Source organism: Myotis yumanensis, unplaced genomic scaffold (genome assembly GCF_028538775.1).
Source record: "Myotis yumanensis isolate MYYU_CA2020_CCGP unplaced genomic scaffold, mMyoYum1.0.hap1 SCAF_10, whole genome shotgun sequence".
NCBI classification, from domain to species: domain Eukaryota; kingdom Metazoa; phylum Chordata; class Mammalia; order Chiroptera; family Vespertilionidae; genus Myotis; species Myotis yumanensis.
The window spans coordinates 9,171,054-9,190,974 of record NW_027223761.1 but is presented as its reverse complement, the minus strand read 5'-3'; the positions used below and the strand labels follow the sequence as shown (position 1 = coordinate 9,190,974).

General features: G+C 55.2%; 1 protein-coding gene across 1 annotated transcript in view; it reads left to right on the top strand.

Moving 5' to 3' along the window:
- The window catches only part of ABTB2 (ankyrin repeat and BTB domain containing 2), a 136,836-nt gene that overhangs the window by 100,850 nt on the left and 16,065 nt on the right, over positions 1 to 19,921 (top strand). Inside the window, exons 2-3 of the mRNA XM_070427769.1 lie at positions 3,222 to 3,368; positions 9,179 to 9,392. Coding sequence (XP_070283870.1) covers positions 3,222 to 3,368; positions 9,179 to 9,392 — 361 coding nt within the window. The remainder of the gene's footprint in view (positions 1 to 3,221; positions 3,369 to 9,178; positions 9,393 to 19,921) is intronic.

The following is a 19,921-nucleotide window of genomic DNA, read 5'->3' as shown; positions in this document are numbered from 1 at the left end:
ACGGAAAGGCTGGGCTTGTGGGAGGAGGCACAGGGTGTCTGGGCGCGCTCACTGCCTCACCCTCGGGGCCCCATCTCACCGTCCTGACCTGAGCGATGCGTGTGGGGTTCTCCGTAACTTACACGGCTCAACGGCGCTTGGTTGGGGGTGTCTGTTTGATAAAAGGGTCGAGGGAAACATTCCAGCATGCTTTCTTTTTCATCGTGACTAACTAAAATAAGCAGTTTTTTTCCTAGGGATTTTACTAAATAGGAAAAAAAATGCCCTTCCTTTCTTTTCCTTTTCTTTTTTCTTGGAATCTCTTTTTACAGTGACTTTGCCCCGGGTCTGCATCACACAGCTGGGAATTTGTGTGGGGCAAGGAAGGCCTCGAGGTGTTAAGAGAATTTAAAGCAAATATTTTCCATCTCCAGTGAGAACTTCTGAGGAGCGGGCTTAGTGGGAGAGAGGAGAATTTCAACTGACGTAAAAAAGCGCTTTCTTAAGGAGCAGGTTTGGAAGACAAACTGTGGAACTGCTTGTAGAATGAACAGAAGCAGACAGCCTTCTCTCTCTCAAGTTTCAGGGGAGACCTCCAGGGACCTTGGCTGGAGGTGCCTGGGGACCCATTAGAAGGAAAGTCATATTTCTGGGTCTTTGAAGTTATCAAACCAAGGCCCAAGCAGAACCCCTCTTTTTGCAGATATTCCCGTGCAGTTTAACTAAAGGACATCATTTTATTTCAGAAATCAAGAGATTGACATTTTAGCCCCAGGTCAGTCTCCAACCCTCCGTAACTTAGGGCAAGTCACTTAACTTTGGGGAGCCTTGGATTTCTCGCCTGTCAGATGGGAAGGATGGGTACCTCACAAAGTCCTGGGGGCTTCTATGTGATCATGCAAGAAAGTTATCACGTGCCTGGCACAGAGTCAGCCCTCACTGACAGTCAACGTTATTGACTGTTAACCATGATGACTGCCCTACCAACCTCACCAGAGGAATACGTTACTCGAGGAATAAAGCACTTTGAGGAAGTGCCTTTAAACCTCTTAAGAGCAAAAGGTACTCTGCAAAAGCTGTGATGTTATCAATTATTAATAATCGCTTCATAATTACTTTTGCCACAGTATTAAGTGAAAATCCCCGTGGGTGGGTGATAACTGGGAACATGGGAACTATTATTAATGGAGCTGCCAGCTCCTGTTACTAGATCCATTGACAGAACATTTCTCTCTGGGAATCCTTTGACAAATCAGCTGACTTTCCTATTCCCTTGCTGTAAGCACTGCAAATGTGATCCACATGTCCCCTGTGTGGTTCCTGGAGATTAATAACAGAGAAGAGAGGAGGAGCCAGCCCGCCCGGGGACAGAGCCGTGTAGGAGCCTTCCTGGTGTCCGACTGTCCGTGGGGTTAGCTCACGGTGTGTGTGTGCGTGATGTTCTCCCTGGTTCACTTGTTTGAATGTTCCCAGCTTTTCCTAACGGGCACTCCGCTGTCAGCGAGAGTTTCTGCTTTGGAATAGGGCAGGGGGATCCCAGTCACGCCCTCCTTCGCCTCCCACTGGAAACAGCTCTGAGGAAGTGCTTGGCCAAGTCAGTGAGCCGGATGTGATGGGAGGGGCCGCTGCCATCAAAAGGGGCAAAGGGAGATGGGCAGTGCCTGGCAGCAAGGAGGGCAGGGAGCCGGGTCAAGGGAAGGGCAGGCTGGGAGGGCAGGGCTGACCGGCGGCTGAACCTGAGAGTGGTCAGGATCTGGGTGAGGGGGAGGCCTGCCATGTGCATTTGACCCAGGAAAGGGACACACAGGGCTCAGCACGGTAGGAGAGCTTGGGAGGTGTGCTCATTGGATCTGGGCTTTCAGAGGGTTGAGTGTGCATGACCTAGAGTCGGTCAGACCCAGGTTCGAATCCCAGCTCTGCTACTTAGTTGACAAGCTGTTCAGTTCTCTGAACATCCATCTCCCAGTGTGTAACATGGAGACAGCAGTGCCTACCCGGTTGAAAAAAAAATGAGAGAGTGTGAGCAAAGCCTGCATCCCCAGCACACAGTGGAGATGATAGCCACGGCTCCCACAGAGCACTTACTCGGAGCCACACGTGCTGTCCGAGGGTCGATGGGCAGCAGCTCAGTTCCCCTTCAGGGCCGCACTGCAAGCTGCGCACGTCCCTCATCCCCAGTTAACACACGCAGGGTCGGTCGGAGGCACAGAGAAATGAGGTAACTTGCCCGCCATCACGCCGCCCGGTTAAGTGACAGAGCCCGGCTCCGAGGCCCTGCCTCCACCGCTCTCCTGCACGCCCCCCGGCTGTCCTCACCCCCGTCCCGTTTCTGGGTGTAGGACAGGGAATTCTAACGCACATCTGGCCACATCCCGGGGCCTCCAGTTATCTCAAGGAATTTAAGGACATTTCCTCAAAACTGACTGATTAAATTCCTGTGGGTATTTTCCTTAAAAAAAAAAAAAAAAATCAGGGTGGGTGGACAAAGAGGCATTGATCAAAGAAACAGCCGTCACTAAAAGTTGGGAATGTCTGTGACCACATGCTCTTAAGAACCCACATGTAATTTTAAGCCGGGCTGATTTTGCTTGTCTGGTGCTTTCTAAGAAGCCACACAGTGAGTCGGAGAAATGTACAGGCTGTCCCCCTGGGGGGCTGATGCTGACAGCTCGGCTCCTCGGCCGCTGAAGCGCTAATGAAAAACACTAATTGGGCTTGGCCAGCGGCTGAGACGGGTCTCTTCAGGAGGCGAGCAGGCAGCATCTTTCTCTGTGGTTTCTCCCAGGGCCTCTGGTGGCTTGAAGAAGGAAGGGGGGCAGCACAGGAAGTGAGAGGCTGGGGCAGTGCTGCCCGTTAGGCCGCCAGGTGGAGGTTGACCCTGACACAGCCGTCCCCTGAGCTCTGGGAAGACAGAGCCAGGCCTCCTTGTCACCCCGGCACCCTGAAAGTCGCACCGCGCCGGGGCCGGGCGAGGCACTCTGCAAATGTTCAGTGAGAGCAGAAGTGAAGGAGTGAGTGAGTTCCCGTGTGGCCCACCAGCCTCCGTAGCCATTCCTTGTGCAGCTCCCCGTCTCCACTTGGCTCAGTGCCACCTGCGAGCCGGCCACTCCGCACCCTGGCCCTGCAGCGCTGTCCACGGTGGAAGTCGGCCGTCCCCAAGTGGAGCCTTACCTCTGCCACTGACCCTGCTCTGCCGAGAGCTTCGCTTCCCCGAGGTGACCTTCTGTCTTGTCTCCCCACAGGTGTCCTCTCGCTGCCGGCCTACTTCAGCCCCTACAACGGCGGGTCCCTGGGCCAGGACGAGCGCGCCGATGCCTACGCGCAGCTGGAGCTCCGGACCCTGGAGCAGTCCCTCCTGGCCACCTGCGTGGGCAGCATCTCCGAGCTGAGTACGTGGGGCACCCCCTCCAGCTGGCTCCCGGGGAGAAGGCGAGGATGAGGCTGGCTTCTGGGTTCCGGCCTCCTCCGTCTTCATGCTTCTTGCCTTCCCTGGAAGCTCAGTCCTCCCGGGCCAGAGGTCGCCCACTGGTGGCCCATGGTCCCGTGTGGTTTGGCCGCATGGGGCCTTCATCTCACACAGATGATCTGGGGACACTGGGCCCCACTCCTGCGTGGCAGCGACGGGGAGGGGCTGTGGGCAGCTAAGCGGACATGTGCCCCCTACGTTATCACGTACCTCCTTATTCTAGTTGGCCTCTTTCACTCGTTTATTTTACCTGCCAGCCCCCAAAGTAGTGAATTTACCACCTGTATTGTTTTTAAAGGAAAGCACCCCTTAAACCTCAACATAGAAAAGGGAAAGTCAAAACAGGGCTGCTCTGGGTGAAGGAGGGCACCTCAGCCCTGCAGCAGCCCTGGCTCCACCAGGACCTCCGGGCTCTGCGGTCAAGGTCACTACCCAGTTATTTGAGAAATCAGACTGCACATTCTTCGTCCTTACTTCTCCCTCACTGTGTCCTGAGGCCACGACCACCCGGCGGCAGCCACACACCCAGGGGCCCTAGCACACGGCTGGAGCAGATGGCGCTTCACTCAGCCTTTTCTATTTATAATTTCTTGGAGTTTTCTGGCCCCTGAACAGTGAATGGCAAACCTTTCTATTTCTTTAGGACGCAGCTTCCTCCCTTCTTTCTTCCTCCCCTTCCCAGGAAAGGAAACAAAGGTGCCTGGCTCCAGGTCACAGAGCAGATCAGCACTTGGGGCCGGGAGGGAAAGCCAGACATCCCGCTCTGTCTCCGGGGGGATGGCAGGACGGCTACCTGGGTCCCCTGCCCCTCGAGGGACATGCAGGAAGCGGGCTCGGTGTGTTTGGTAAACTTTCTCGCCCCAAGAACAGGGAGGGATGCACTCAGCCTTCAGACCACCGGAAGGCACCTTGGTTTTATTTTGCATTTTGAACATTGAGTACCTACTGTGCGCAAGGCACCACATTGAGCACCTCACTCACATGATCTCATTTACTCCTCAGAGCAGCTCGGCAAAGTGTGTCCTGGTGAGGAAACTGAGGCTCAGAGGAGCAATGTGATTTCCCCCAAGTCAGGCAGCAAAAGGAGTCAGGGCGTGGGCTCAACTCCCGACACGCCTGCTGTTAGCAGAGCTCTTTCACATGGGACTGTGGGCTCCCTGGACGTGGCTAGCAGCCCTGCTGCCAGCATTCGGGCAGCTGACATCGAGGCTGGGCCCTGAGCCTTTGTCCTTCCCTACGCGGCCTCTGTCCATTGCAGGCCCGGGGGCACTCAGAAACTTCCCTTAGGAGAAGGGAGACAGAGTCCTACTGGTCCTACCTTCTGAAACTCACTCAGATCTTAGTTTTCCCCTTGCACCACCTCCACTGCTACCAACTCAGCCCCAACCAGGGCCATTTAAAACACAAATTGGATTATGTTACCCATCTGCTCAGCATCCCCTCCGTGCCCGCTATGGTTTCCCGGCTCACTCAGTGAAATCTATATCCTCACTGTAGCCCACGATCGAATATTTGATCTGGCTTTATCTAGATGACCGTGCTCAGCCTGATTCCCAGCCTCGTGGCCACGTACCTCGCACCCCGGGGCCTTTGCACTAGCTGTTCCCTGTGCCTGTGACCTTTCCCCCTAAATGCTCTGCAAGTCTCTGCCCAAATGGCACCTTATTAGGCCTTCCCTGAGCACCCTGCGTGGACGAGCACCCACTCTCATTCCTCTGTCTTTTCTCTTACGGCTTTGGTTTTTTTCAAAGCCTTGATTGCCACTTGACATTTATCATCTATTCCCATGTAAATAGTTTGTCACCTTTCATCTGGCCTGTCAGCTTCATGAGAATAGAGACTCTGCTTTTCCCCTTCTGTCCTGTAGCCCAGTGATTAGAACAGTATCAGATGCCAGGGGTGTGTGTGTGTGTGTGTGTGTGCACGCGCGCGTGTGCACATGTGTGTGTGCACATGCGTGTGTGCACGTGTATTAGGAACGGTCCACATCCTGGCCCCGCCGCTCCTCAGGGCAAAGGGAAGAAGCAGCCCCGTAGCCTCTTTTCACCGAAAACCAAACAGTCCGTGTCGTGCACCGAGTTGCCCGCGCTCCCTCTCACTCTGAAACCAGGGATTTTGCTCATTCCGCTGTGAAGGAGGGAGGAGACAAGGTGGAGGCAGATATTGCAATTTCTCTCTCCGAGACTAAAGAACTTAATGAGGTTAGCGATACTTGGCACCGAGCACCTTGTACCTAAAACCTTACCCCAGGTTTAACAGGCATCAGCTCCCTGCACTTTGCCAAGCCCAGCCTGCCAGGTAGGTCAAGAAGTTTCTTTCTTGCATCAGGTCCAGCTGCACGGGAACTTGGGCACCTGTATGTTCCTCTGTCCCTCTCTACCCATGAAAATGTCAATAGAGGGAAAATAAGACACAAACAAAACAAAACCCCTCTTTTTAAAGGCAGCCAGATGGAGGAGTCTGCTGCACTCCAGACTCTCTGCTGGCTTTATTGGTGTTATTGGATGGCACATAATGAGGGTGGGCAGACCACAGTGAAACCTGCAGCACCTCTGATCAAGGCTCTCGTGATTAACGAGCAGCGAGGGCGGGCTTTTCACGCCCCGTGGGTGTTTCTGGGCTTCAGACTGAGGTTTCATTGAGCTTAGGATCAAGTGATTCTCAAGTCCAAGAATTTTCCAGAAGCAGCTCCGAGTGTCCAGTCTGGGCCAAGGCTTCTCATACTAGCTGGGGGTTTCATCCACCCTGCCCCCATGCTGCAGACTGAAACTGTAATAAAACACAATAGAAATAAATGTCCAGGAAAGTAAACTAAGAGACATGTAAAACGCAAGCCAATGTTTTTCTTATTATTAGATTAGATAGGCATTGCTATGGAGTTGTTGCTGTTTTTAAATTTCTGAAATTTCTAAAATTAACTTGTTGTGACCCAGTAACAGTCTGCAGACCACGCTCTAGGTAGCCATGGCGCAGCAGCCGAGGGCAAATGGTTGGAACACAGGGCCCCCAGTTCAAGGCCTGGCTGCTTCACAGGCTAGTTGTGCAACTGGGACAAATCATTTCACTTCTGTGAGCCTGTTTCCTCGTCTGTAAAACAGAAATGCCTCCCTTAAGGGGTGGTTGTAAAGACTGAATGAGATTTTCTCTCTCTTCATGTCTATCACGAAGCCTAGAAAATCTAAGGGGGTGGGAGGAAAAGCCCTCTGGGAGGACAGCCAGAGCGAGCGGCTCTCTTTGGCCATAAATGAGGGGTGCAGAGCAGTGTGCGTTTTTAGATGCCCGATCGGGATTGTCTGGTTGTTGAGAGAGTCTGATGACACGTAGCTGGGCTTGGAGCCAAGAAGTGCAGGGACCCCATCTCCTGCTGCCTCCACGGCCTTCCCGAACCTTCTCGGCCTCCCTGTTCCAGTTAGGGAGCCCTTCGGAGGCGCTCCCATTTCTTCCTGGATTTTTTTTTCTTGCCTGCATTCTGGCTGGAATTGTGTTGCCAACGGTTTCTGCACCAGTAACAAGAAAACAATCATAAACATGATTAATGATGACGACTTCCACCTTGTCTGCCTCAGAAATGCTATCTCCACGAGATTTCTCTGGGATGCAAACTGCAGGCTCTGTGACTTCTCCTCCTCTTGGCCCCGTGGTCCTGCCAAAAGTGATGGCATTCGGGCCTGGGGAGGCGGGAGCCAGGTTTCAGCTCATTGCAGCCGACTCAGCTGGTACAACGAGCTGTGCTGAGGCGGCTGCGGGGTGGGGGGTGTCGGTGCCGGTTTCTACCACCCAGGAGCCCGAGGGCAGGGCTGGGAGCTGGCATTTCAGGACCCGGCCTCCTGTCCTGGGAAATGTGGGGCAGCGCTTGACTGCAGCAGAGGTCCTGGGAGGAAGAGCCACGGAATGGCCTGCAGGATGGAGGGATGACAGGAAGAGGCCAGGAATCGTAATGGGGTTGTAGTTAACCTTTGTCAAGTACTTACTCTGTGCTGAGCAGGATGTTGAGTGCTTTCCGCCTGTTATCTATTGGGATCTGCACAATTTTGAGGTTTGCTGTGATGACTCCCGTTTTGCAGATGAGGAAACCAAGGCTCTGCTCAGTAACGTGTGTGAGATTGGAAGTAGCAGAGCCCTGACTTGACTCTGGGATCTATGCTGTCACCCACTTACCTGGTGATTCTCAGACCCCACCAGGCAGTAGACTCGCCAGGGGGACTTTTACAAAGTACAGGTGCCCGGGTCCTGCCCCAGACCCATCAAATCAGAGTCTTGGGGATGGGGGCCATTTGTCAGTAACTTGCTGCCCTCCGCCCTCTGGGCCAGGAGGCACACAGCTGCAGGGACAAACAGCCAGGCGTGTGGAGAGGAGCGAGGACCTTAGGGTAGGGGACACGCTCTTTCCCAGTGGAGATCAATTCCAGGGGTGCCATTGTCCCTGCTCAGATAGAAGCCACACACCGTCGCTGTGGCTGTCGTGGGAGAACTGGGTGGCTAATGAGCTCAGATCAAGCCCCTGCCCCGACATTGTATGTTGAAATGAAACAGAGGTGCAAGGCTATTTCTTCATTCTCTAAGTGTTTGCTGAGCACCTGTTATGCAGCAGATCTCGGGCAGGGTGCTGGGGACACCGTGGAATCAAGTACCAGACTCTCAGAAGCTGTCGAGTGACGATAAATTGAATAAATGAATGACTTGGTTCTGCCATACATTGAATGACCCTTTACTTGCCAAATTAAAACCTGCATCTTTCTCCCTCCTCGGGGTCAGCCATGTCCAGCTGGGAGGAAGCTGGCCCCCAGGGGAGGCGCCTGCGTTCCCAGGCCTGAGGAGGATGGAAGGGCGCCACTTGTCCCAGAACCCAGGGGCCTGCAGGTGCCTGGGGCTGCTTCACCCATCCTTTCTCAGCATTGTGGCCGCACACAATGATGGGAGCTTCCTGCCCGGGCTGGGGGGGGATATTGAAAAGGCTGGACTTGGGCAGTAACACAGCACAGGACGTGGGGCCCTGAGACCCCACAGCCCAGGCCACAGCTCAGCTCACAGACTGTGGAGTCAAACAGCCTGGTTTCCAATGTAGACCATTGACTAGCCACCTGACCTTGGCTAGTGAACCACAGCTGGGTGCACCATGGCCTCCCTGTGAGCAGGCAAATGTGTGGGGTCAGTAAGTGTTTGTTTGCCGCATGAGCCTCCATTTCTTCATCTGTAAAAAGGGGGTAATGCGTGGCCCCAGCATGTGAAGGATCACATCAAATCCTCTTTCTAGGGAGGTGAATGCTGAGCACATAGTGCGTGCTCGGCGGATGGTGGTGGTGGTGCTTTTGCTTGACACGAAGGGGATGGAGGCAGCCTCCTGACTGAAGCGCCTGGGCCTTTGCACCAGACAGCACGGGGCGTCCCCTGAGTCTGGCACTGGCTGTGGGCGGCTGGGAGAGGGGGCCCAGAGGGATTCCCTTGGTCAAAGAGCTGGGGCGAGGCCCGTGGGGTGGTGGAGAGAGTGGGGATGTCGAAAAAGAAACCACATGGGCCTGCACTGTGGAGGGCGGGCCTGCCAGGTGTGTCGTTCAGCTGTGTAGGCAAGACCGAAAGTGAAAGGGAAACTCGCCATGGTGTGTCTAGGTGACAGTTTCCACCTCCGCCCAGACTAGACCGTAATTACGAGGCTTTAGCTACAAGCGTTCTTGGGAGAATGTGGGCCATGAATTCAGACTTTGTTTTCTCTCCTCCCTTCTGCTCCCCCTGCAGGTGACCTGGTGTCCCGAGCCATGCACCACATGCAGGGGCGCCGCCCCCTGTGTCCTGGCTCCAGCCCCGCCCGTCAGGCCCGCCAGCCTCCCCAGCCCATCACCTGGTCCCCCGACGCCCTCCACACGCTCTACTACTTCCTGCGGTGCCCACAGATGGAGTCCATGGAGAACCCCAACCTGGACCCCCCGAGAATGGCCCTGAACAATGAACGGTAGGGATCTTCCTTGGGCTGCACACCTGGTGGGCCAGGTGTCTGTGTGTGTGGACTGATCGGTGGCTGCCTCCCTGCCTATGAGGAGGCCGCTGGCACTGAGGGGGGACGGAGGGAGCTGGGATGCAGATGGGGAAGGCCTGGCCCAGGAGGCAGGGGGGTTGTTTGACCTGGGCTGATGTACAGGGGTCAGTGAAGCTCAGAATGTGGGCTTTGGCCTTGGTCTCGGGTCTGCCAGCTCTCGTGCCCACTTCCTGGGCTCTTGAGAAATTCCGTTGCCTCTTTTCTAAAGTGGGTATTCACACCTACCGGGAAAGGTGGTAGAGAATCGCGTGAGCTGGTGCTCTGAGGAAAAGCACTGCGGGCAGGGTCTGGGCGGTAACTGGCCTTCCGTCAGTGGTAGCTGCCACCTCTTTGGATGACAGCGATGTCACCGTTAGGGATCTTAGGCACGTTTTTTGCTCCACCCACTCATTTTACAGACGAGACCTTGTGGCTCTAGCAGGTGACTCCATCGGCAGGAGGCTAGTGGTTGAAGAGCCCCAGGATCCAGGCCTGCTGGCTGCCAGTCTAGTTTTTTCTCTATGGCGTTCCAGCCCTTTCCTGGCCTGGGGCAGGAGGGCTTGGGGTAGGGAGGCCTGGGTAGGGGGGCCTGGGGTAGGGAGGCCTGGGTAGGGGGGCCTGGGTAGGGAGGCCTGGGTAGGGAGGCCTGGGTAGGGGGGCCTGGGGTAGGGGGGCCTGGGTAGGGGGGCCTGGGTAGGGAGGCCTGGGTAGGGAGGCCTGGGTAGGGGGGCCTGGGGTAGGGGGGCCTGGGTAGGGAGGCCTGGGTAGGGAGGCCTGGGTAGGGAGACCTGGATAGAGAGGCCTGGAGCAGGGGGGCCTGGGGTAGGGAGGCCTGGGTAGGGGGGCCTGGGCTCGGGAGGCCTGGGTAAAGAGGCCCGGGCAGGGCCGCTCAGAACAGATACACAGGTTGTGTGCTGCACAGGGGGCCCAGAGAGGGGCGTGAGTGCGGACACACGTGGGGCCATGTCAACCTAAAGACAGGACGCCTCTTCTAATTGATGTCCTGAGTAGTCTTTCTTCTCCAATGTAGTATGACATTTCTTAAAATGTGGTCTCAAGTGTTATCTGGGCTCGGAATACTGCTACTCATACAATTGCTAATACCGCTATTGATATTACTAATATAACCACTGCTACTGACAATAATAATTAATAATGCCAACGACTTACAAACACCACTGCTAACTATAGCTAGCATCACAGAGCACAAATAGAGACAGATAGCATCGTAAGGGCTTCACTTACCAACTCACATTTCTCCCGCACATCTGTGGGTCCGTGGGGAAGGGGTGTAAGGGTTATGAACAGGGGCTTATGTGGTTGAGTCTGCAGCCTAATGAGGGAGGCAAAGGACAGGAGAGAAGGGGACAAATGAGCACAAACCAGCAGACAGTGGCGGAGGAGGCTTGTTGCATGGAAATATCCTAGGTCGGCCCTCAGACCCTGCAGCCGGCTCGGATCCAGGCCGGCTCTGCTGCTGACCAGTAGACGGGCGTGTCATTTGGCTTCTATGCCTCGGCCTGTTCTTCTTAGCATGAGAGTGATAGTGCCGCCTCGAGGGGCGTTGTGGGGCTCATTGAGTTAATGCACGTGAAGCACTTAGACTAGTCAGTGCCTGGCACACAGTAGGTCAGCCGTCGTCATCTTCGCCGCCATCGTATTCAGGAGGATGTTTGGAAAGGCTGGAGACGGGTGGCATCGGGACAGCCTGGGACTGTAACTGGGCCGAGGAGACAGCCACAGGCAGGGCGGCATGGGCAGTGAAAGTCCCGGAAGGACTTTCCTTGTTTCAAAGTGCATATTTCATGACAAATGGATCTACATTTTAAAAACGGAAAAATTAGGTGTGTTGTTTTTTTTTTTAAGTCATCACCAATACTTGTTTATCCACGTAAATGCTTCTTGGGGGGCTTCGAGCACCCTCAGAGGTGCCCTGGCTGTGATCGGAGCAAGACTCCTTACCCCTCAGCCTCAGTTTCCTCCTGTGTAACATGGGGATCTGAGCAGTGCCTACTTCCCCGGGGGAGTCCCCTGTTCTGGGGAAATGCCCCCGACACAGTGAGGTACACAGCGTGGACAGAGGCGCCTCTTTGTTCCTTTCCAGATGCAGAGGGGTGGGGGGTTCCCCATGAGCACTTTACATAACTAGGAAGCTCCCCAGATAGGCCATGTGCTCAGTCTGAAGAAGGGGGCTCGTTAAGCTTTTGCTCAGCGTGCGAAAGTGTTTTCTTACCAGATAATAGAGATGATGGCACTGGTGGCTTCATTCTACTGACTGGCTCCCTTAAATGCCATTTCAAGAAGATTTGCAACGTTAAGCTCTTTTCTCTTTTCCTCGTCTCCTTTTTTGCATTAAATTTCCATCTGTTTTCCCAAAATGGCAGTAAAAGAAAGAAGAATAGCTGTTGGGTGACTTAAGGACTTGTTTGCATGTGTTCCCCAGACTGGCCCACCCAGTAAACCCTGGAGTGACTTGTTTGTGGTCTGCAGTGCACCCAGGAAGCTGTCCCTCCCGCTGCCAGTCATTCTCCATCACCCTCAGAGCACCTTCCTCCTCCCGAAATCACCTTGCTTAGTATTTGCTTACTTACTTGTCTCTAGAATTTAAGTGTCATGGGTCGGCCTTGTCCCCACTGTGTCCTCAGCACATAGTAGGGCAGTAAAATATTTTGTTCCGTTAGTGAAATAGGCTGTAGAGCCTAAAGATTGGATGCTTTGGGGTTAACGACCGTAATACGGGGTCTCTGCTCTGCCGTTTATCAGTTATGTACTTTGGGGAAGTTCTTTAACTTCTGAGGCCTCTGTTTCCCCAGCTTTTTAAATGGAAAGTGGCTTGACCTACTTCCAAAGGTTTTTGTGGGATCAAATGAGGTCAGGTATTTAAAGGAGGTAGCACACAGAGTAAACTCTTCACACATGGTAGCTGCTATTGTTGGTATAATTACTTTTCACAAACCTATGGAAGCACTAGGATAACTAAATCTTGTTTAATGCATAAATAACCCAAAAGCAGTGGTGACTTTAAATATCACAACCCCTCAAAGGCAGGTTTCCCCTCCCTCTCATATATGCCTTCTTCAGTCCCTGCCCTCAATTCCCTCTTAACTCAGTCCTGGCAGTAGCCGTGGCCGGAAAACGAGGTAGACCAGATGTCACAGAGGACGAATGCAGTGAGGACTGTTTTGGACAAACACATGTACAGACTTCAGGTTTATCATAATGCACCACCCAAGGATTTCAAAGAACTAAAAACTGGATTTCACCCACCTGTTGGTTCAGAGACCAAGAGTGAGTGGAGCACTTTCTGAAGTTCCTGGTGTTCGGGCCCTAGGCCCCTTTCTAGTTGGTTTGGCCACAGACCTACGCGTGGTGGGCTGTCGTGGCTCAGTGTTAAGCTTGGGAGTGATGTGAGCTGGTTTATTTTTGCCTGGGCCAGAAGCATCTAGACCAGGGCTGGGCAAACTTTTTGACTCGAGGGCCACAATGGGTTCTTAAACTGGACCGGAGGGCCGGAACAAAAGCATGGATGGAGTGTTTATGTGAACTAATATAAATTCAAAGTAAACATCATTACATAAAAGGGTACGGTCTTTTTTTTTTTAGTTTTATTCATTTCAAATGGGCTGGATCCGGCCCTCGGGCCGTAGTTCGCCCACGGCTGATCTAGACAAAGCTTTGCAGTTTGTAAAGCACTTTAGATGCACAGCTGTCTAACAGACCCTCACATTAGCTCTTGGAGGGAGCCATTGCTGTCATTTACAGGTGAGCGGACCGAGGCCTTGAGAAAGGGTCAGCAGGGCACCCAAGGGCCCAGCGAGGAAAAGGCAGATGTGAGTCCAGGCGGGGAGGCCCGGTTATACTAACACAGTGAATTCGCACGATCCAAGGTGATATACCCTCCCGCTGCCCACGAGTAGGAAGGCAAGATGCTGGAAGCCGGGTCTCTCGGTCAGCACCTCCTCGACCCAGCATGGCTGGTGCAGCTCAATCGCAACGACTCCGAGCCTCTTCTCCAACAGACTTGAGTTCGCTGGTCCTGGGTGGCCAGCCTGAGGGTGGGCATCTATCTGTCCAGCATCCAAAAAGGAACAGGCCAGGGATTGGAGCAGACAAAGGAAGTGGCGGTGCCAGGTAACGGGCTGGAGACGGGACAGGATCCTGGCCCCGCCACTGACAAGTGCCCTGGGAAGCTGCCCGCTGCATATGACTTCCTGCCCCATTGTTGGGCCCACCGGTCCTCGCAGGGGGAACTGCCAGGCCCCGGGGCCTCATTCGGTCGGAGTGTTTTTCTAACCCGGCAGCAACAATCCCCTTTGTCTGCAGGAAAATCCCTGTGCAGAGAACTGAACTTCCTTTCTTAAGGAAGGTCCCCTCGGAGGCTGAGCGGTTGGCTTTCCGGACGTGAGGCTGGGGCCGAGAGCTCCGGCGGTACCTGGCATCAGGCCGGGCCGCCTCTGGCCTGCTCCTGCTTGCCTGACAGGCAGCTCTTAGGCTTTCCTTCTCCCACTAGACCAGCCGCCTCCGACAGCCATCCGTGCCCTGCTTGCTATTTGAATATTTGAGAGTTGGGGGAGAAGGCTCTTTAGGGGTCCACGTGCACCCTCTGACTTCGGGGCCCTGGCCAGCCTCCCGTTCCCGCTGGCATCGGGGCTGATGGGGCTGTGGGTGCAGGAGCTGGGGTTTGGGCGGAGCAGGGAGGTGGGGCCACTGAGGGGAGCCTTCTGTCCACCGCGCAGGCTCAGCATTTTGTGGGGGGCAGTGTGGTCTCATGAAAGACCCGAGAATCTTTTTTTTAAGAGTCAGACACATCACCATGGGCGAGCTATGTGACCTCAGACATGTCTCCAAACCTCTCGAAGCCTCGGTTTCCACGTTTGTAAAATGCAGACTAGTGACGAGTCCTGCCTCGCGGGGTGGATGCGTGAGAGGGTCATGTGCGCACAGTGACCTCGTGCTTACTCGGCACATCCAGGCCCTCCACACCTCCCAGCAGGGGGCGCTGCTGCCCAGAAGGCCATGCCGGGGTCCTGCCTGAGGCTGCGGCTGGGATGTGGGTGCAGAAAGCAGGGTCGGGGCCCAGGAACGCGCACCATCTTCTCCTCTTTATCTGGTTGGTTGGGTCAAAGCCACTCATTGCCATCGGGAATTTCCCCCCTTCACTGTGCATCTCTGTTAGGCCTCCAGAGCCCCATGCCCCTCCTCCTTCTAGAAGTTTCTGGAGACTCTTTACCTGACAGTGAGACTAGGTCATCTCTCTGCCTTAGACTGTGGGACGTGGGGGAGGTGGGTGCTGTGTGATTTCACTCAGTGAATCCAGACAGGAGTTCCGACCCGGGAACCCTGAGCAAAAGCCTCAGCCGCTGCGAGGCAGGTGTCCGGGGTAAATGAAGCCGCCGAGCCCGCGGGTCGGTCCTTGCACGCCTGCCTCGTTGGCAGAGGCGGGTGCTGGTGACAGTGCCCTTGGGGGGCCGTGCGTTTGAACAGGTCTGAGGCCTTCTTCTGTCTGGCTGCCATCTGGTGCGAGAGTGTGTGGTCTCTGCCAGCCACCGCAGACGCCGGGCACGGCTGCAGGAGGCAGGTCTCCTGCGCATGGCAGCAGTGAGCCCCGTAGGTGAAGTGTGGCCTGCGGCCTGGGGGGGCCGCACCCCAGCAGAGAGGAGAGAGGCCTGCTTTCCCACCACTGCATTCCAGGTGTGTGGGCAGCAGCGATACCCGGCCTGCTGGACCAGCTGCTCGCCCGCCCAGCCGCTGAGCTGGGAGCTTTGGCCTGAGAAATGGGTCAGGGGCCCTGGACCTCAGAGCACCCACGGCCCTCCCTGCCGTGTGAGAAAGGATGGGGGGGCGTGAGAAAGGATGGAGGGGAAGTGGCCTGCGTGCCATCTCCCCTGGAATCTCTACCACCCCGCCCACATGAGATGCCACCCTGGTGTCAGGCCCAGTTACTAAATCATGGCTGTGTCCCCTCCACCGGGGCCCAAGGGCACAGGGACGTGTGCAGAACCACATCTGCCCTTTCCCTCCTGAGAGGCTCGATCCCAGCTCCCCGCTGCCCTCCCAGAGGCTGCCTCGCCCCAGTCAGCCCAGCTGCCCCAGGAGGCCGTGCCCCGCAGAAAATTCTCCCATGAAATGGTCGCCTTGTTGTCTGGGCGGTGTGTGTGTTTTTTCCTAAAGAGAACCACTTGCCAGCAACCAGGCCAACTCAAGCCTCCAAGAGTGGAAGACAGAGCAGCTCCCCATTTCACGAGCTCAGGGGCCTCACCCAGAACTCTGGAGTAAGAGCAGACCCCCCAGAAACAGGGGCAGCCGAGGGCGCTGCCCCGGGAGGGTGACCTGTGCCGCACCTTATACACTCGGAGACTGGGTTTTATGGGGGCTGCTGTGCTGAGGGGGGGAAACAGCAGTGAGCAACAGTCTCTGCCTTCAGAGAAATTGCAGCCCAGGGAGGCAGCAGACAAAAGCCAAACAAATAAAATAATAACAAGATGGGCTGAGGGCTGTGAGAATGCCCTTAGCTGGAGGGCAAGTGGAGACCTCCTCCAGGGTGGGCAGGCAGGGCCGGCCTCCCACTGCCTGGCACTCCGGGTGCCCTCACACCCGGGTGACCAGATGGTCCGTTTGCCTGAGACGGCTCTCGTTTCACCTGTTGTCCTGGTAGTATTGGTAGTAGCACTCCTTGTCCCTCTCAAAGGGGCCCATTTGGGTGACAGATTATATAATCACTGTGCCTGATGCTCCTCCCCCCAAGAGGAAGGTGATGGGGCAGGTGCAGGCGTGGAAGGCAGACCGATCGGCTCGGCTGAGTGGCAGTGGAGTGCACTGTTGAGGGGCGGGCGCTCTGCCTGGGACCACGTCCCAGCTTGGCCACTTACCAGCTCGGCATGACCTCGGGCAGCTTACTACTCCTCTCCGGCCTCAGTTTCCCCATCTGTCAGGTGGGGACAGTAACAGTACCTGCTTCATACGTAGATAGGAGAAGTAAATGAGCCCAGAGGTTCAAGAGGCTGAAAACAGTGCCAGGTGCTCAGCAAATGCTCTGTAAACAGCAGTTGTTAGTGTTTGTCTGTTATTCCTGGAGGCCCAGGGGCCAGTCCAGGATGTCCCGATGGCCACACGCTTGACCTCCCATCCCAGTGCTCACTTTTAGGCTCCACGGGGGCCTGAAGGGCAACCCCGGGAACAGGCGGGGAAGTCGCAGGCAGCTGGTCCCGGCTTGACTGTATTCTAAATTTATATCCGTGTGCATATGTGGACGAGTGGAGGTTTATCTACTGCCTCTAATCTGTACCAGATGAGCTTTAATAAGAAAAGTGTATTTTCCCCACAGAAAGCCCTAAGCTCGGCTCTAAGAGAAGTCACCTGTCCCCAAACGGGGATGGGGTGTGGGGTATGGGGGGCAGGGTTAGCTCCAGGCTCTGAGGCAGTGGCGGCTGGAGGAGATAGGCCTGGGGGTCAGAAGAAAGATGCCTGCCCAGCTCTGACGCCAGCTGAGCCAAACCATTCTGGTTTACCAAGCAATTCTAGAAGAATAATTAGTCCAATATGTGAATTGGACTAGAATCACTTCCTTTGTTCTGGGCGTGCAGTCTGACTTCAGTGGGACAACGTTGGTTTTGTTCTCCGTGGACGTTTCGGCTTGGTGTTAGGCCGCGGTGGCTCTCCGGACCTTGACCTTCCCAGAGAGGTCTCTGCCTGTGGCATCATTTGGGGACCGTGTGGCATCTTCGCAGGTTCCACCACACAGCCCGGCCCAGAGAGCACGGCGGGAGGGGCATGGGAGCAGCAAGATCCGTGAGAAGATGACTGCAGTGGGCAGTCACCCCCAGGGCTTGCAGTGGCTCCCACTGAAGGTGGGGCCAAGTCATCGGAAGAATTAGGAGACATCCTGGCCGCCCCCTCCCTGATCTTCATCTGCAGCTGCCTGGCTGGTCCCTGTGCGATTCTGAGTGTGCTCATAGCTCGGGCTGGGCTCAGATGGTGATGGGGAAACCTTGTCAGGGAGCCCGCCTTAGGCATCCTGGACCTCCCCAAACCCTCCTGGCCTGGGAGCCAGGCCCGCCCGCACCCCAGAGCCTTCTGTGCTCCCAGCCAAAGGTGGGAGTTAAGAAACCACAGCCCAGTTTTCTCAGGGCTGAGCTCCGCCAGGTCTCGAGGCCCTGCCCAGCCAGTGGGCACATCCGGGGCCTGCCCCAGTATCATACACACGTCCTCGTGGGCGGGCACAGAGGGCACACGGCTGCTGGCCCAGACTCGGCCTGCCGGCTGGTGCTAAAGGCACAGGGCCTTATGCCTGGGGCTCGCGTGGCCCATCTGCCAACCTGACTCTTTCCCCGAGGCCCCTGCCCACCTCCCCCAAAGAACAGAGCCTCCTTTGAGCTGGAAATCGGAGGCGTTTCCTGTTCTGTGTTGTTAAGACACCGCTTATAGGACTGTAATCCCAATAAATCATATGCTTGCTGAGTGGGGCAGGGTTTATTTTTTTTTTCCAGGCTGCAGGGACCTCTTAAAACCAAGGCCTTAAGAAGTTTATTCTCTTTCCATTTTTTAAAGAGGGAAAATGGCTTTTGCAGACCTGGCCCTGTGGAAGGGCCTTATGAGGCCATGGGCTTGGTAGACTCAGGCTCATCGAAACGATTAATTTAAGGAGAGATGAAGAGAAATTGAGCCGTGACATGTGGGTCTGGTCTCCATGTTGCTGCTGAGCTGGCTCTGTGACCTTGGGCAAACTGGCTTGTGACCTTCGAGGCTGGGCCTCTGTTTCCTCCTCTCGCCCTCTGCATGTCGAAGATTCTTGTTCATCTGTGTATTTCCTGGATTCCCACCCCCATGACAATAGCTGCTTTTTTATGCACAAAGACAAATGCTACCAGTCGATCGCCTTTTAAGTGGCTCTGTCTGTCATAGCCGGGACTGAGCGGATGTGTTTGCATGAACGCGTGGGGCTCTATAGGTTAGGCCGCCAGTAGCATTTGGTGCGCGCAGGAGGGGCAGGCCCCACGCAGTAATTCCACACCCACCCACGGGCACCTCCCAAGTTCAGGACCCTCAGCCCGAGGTGGGTCCTTCCCCGGTGCGGGGTTCTTGTTGGCCAAGGCCGCCTGCCTGCACCACCAGCAATGGTTTCCAGGTCACAGGCCACATCGCGGTCACGATTGTTTTCTCTCCCTTATGAGGTGGATGGTGTAGGTGGTGGGCAGCTTGCTGGCAGGCTTTTGCAAGCTTTCTGTTAATACTTGCGGGGGGGCCTGCGGGGACAGAATTGGCTGGACCTGAGGCACTTTATCAGACCAGATTCCCATAACCTTTTGTTGTTGTTGTTACTATTATGTAGTTTGTCTATCAACAGACACTAAAATAGCAATAACAGTTAACCTTTACCAAGAACTTACCATGTGCCAAACACTCTGCAGAACACCTCACAGACGTATTTCTTGTGAGGCGGTCCTAGGAGTTGTACCCATTTTGCAGATGGGGCACTGAGGCTGAGAGAGGTGAGGGAACTTGCACTGGATTCCCACCCAGGAGTCTCCCTGCAGAGCCCATGCTCTTGGTCACCGGACAGTCTGTGAAGTAACATTGAAGGGTTCCCCAATGGAAAATAGAAACACTGTCTTCCTGTTAACAAAAGGTGTGGGTTCCATTCCCGATCAGGGCACACACCCAGGTTACAGGTTCGATCCCTGGTTGGGGCATGTACAGGCGGCAATTGATCGAAGCTTCTCTCTCACATCAATGTTTCTCCCCAGACCCCTTCCTTCCTCTCTAAAAAAAATCAATGAACATATCCGTGGGTGAAAAACACCCTTCTTTAGTAGAAAAAGAGGCCAAGGAGAGTAATGACCTGTCCCAGGCTGCAGAGCCAGTTCACTGGACACTGGAACTTTCTCCCAGTGAGGATGCGGCAGAGAAGGCACACGTGTAGGACCCTCAGATGCGTGCAAACCATGCGCCATTCCAGGACTAGCCAGGCCGCGTGCCCACAGGGCCCGAGTCCAGCCCCACACCCATTGCTCCTGCCAGCCCAGGGCAGCCTGTCTCAGGGATCTGCCACGTTCATCTAAGGCAGCAGTTCCCCCGGTGGGCCGGGGAGCTTGGGGGTGTCAGACTTTCCGGGAGCTCAGAGGCCCAAGATTATTTTCATTATAACGTGTTACTTGCCTTTCACTCTCAGTTTCTTACGAGAGTTGAGGAGAGTTTCCGGAGGCATGTGACACGCAGTTATGTTATTTCTCACTGACGTCCGATGGGATCTGAGCTGGTGTATTCAGATGTTGTAACATTTTCTCGGTTTCAGTTTCTGACACAGTAGTTATCAATAGGATGGCACGCACGAACAAGAGCTCTTGAGGGGCCTCCATCATTTGTAAGAGATCGAAGGGGATCCTGAGCCCGAAGCTCTGGGAACGGCTGCTCCGAGGTGCCAGACCGGCAGGGTGCCTTCACCCTGCCCTGCTCTCGGGCCCTGGCCC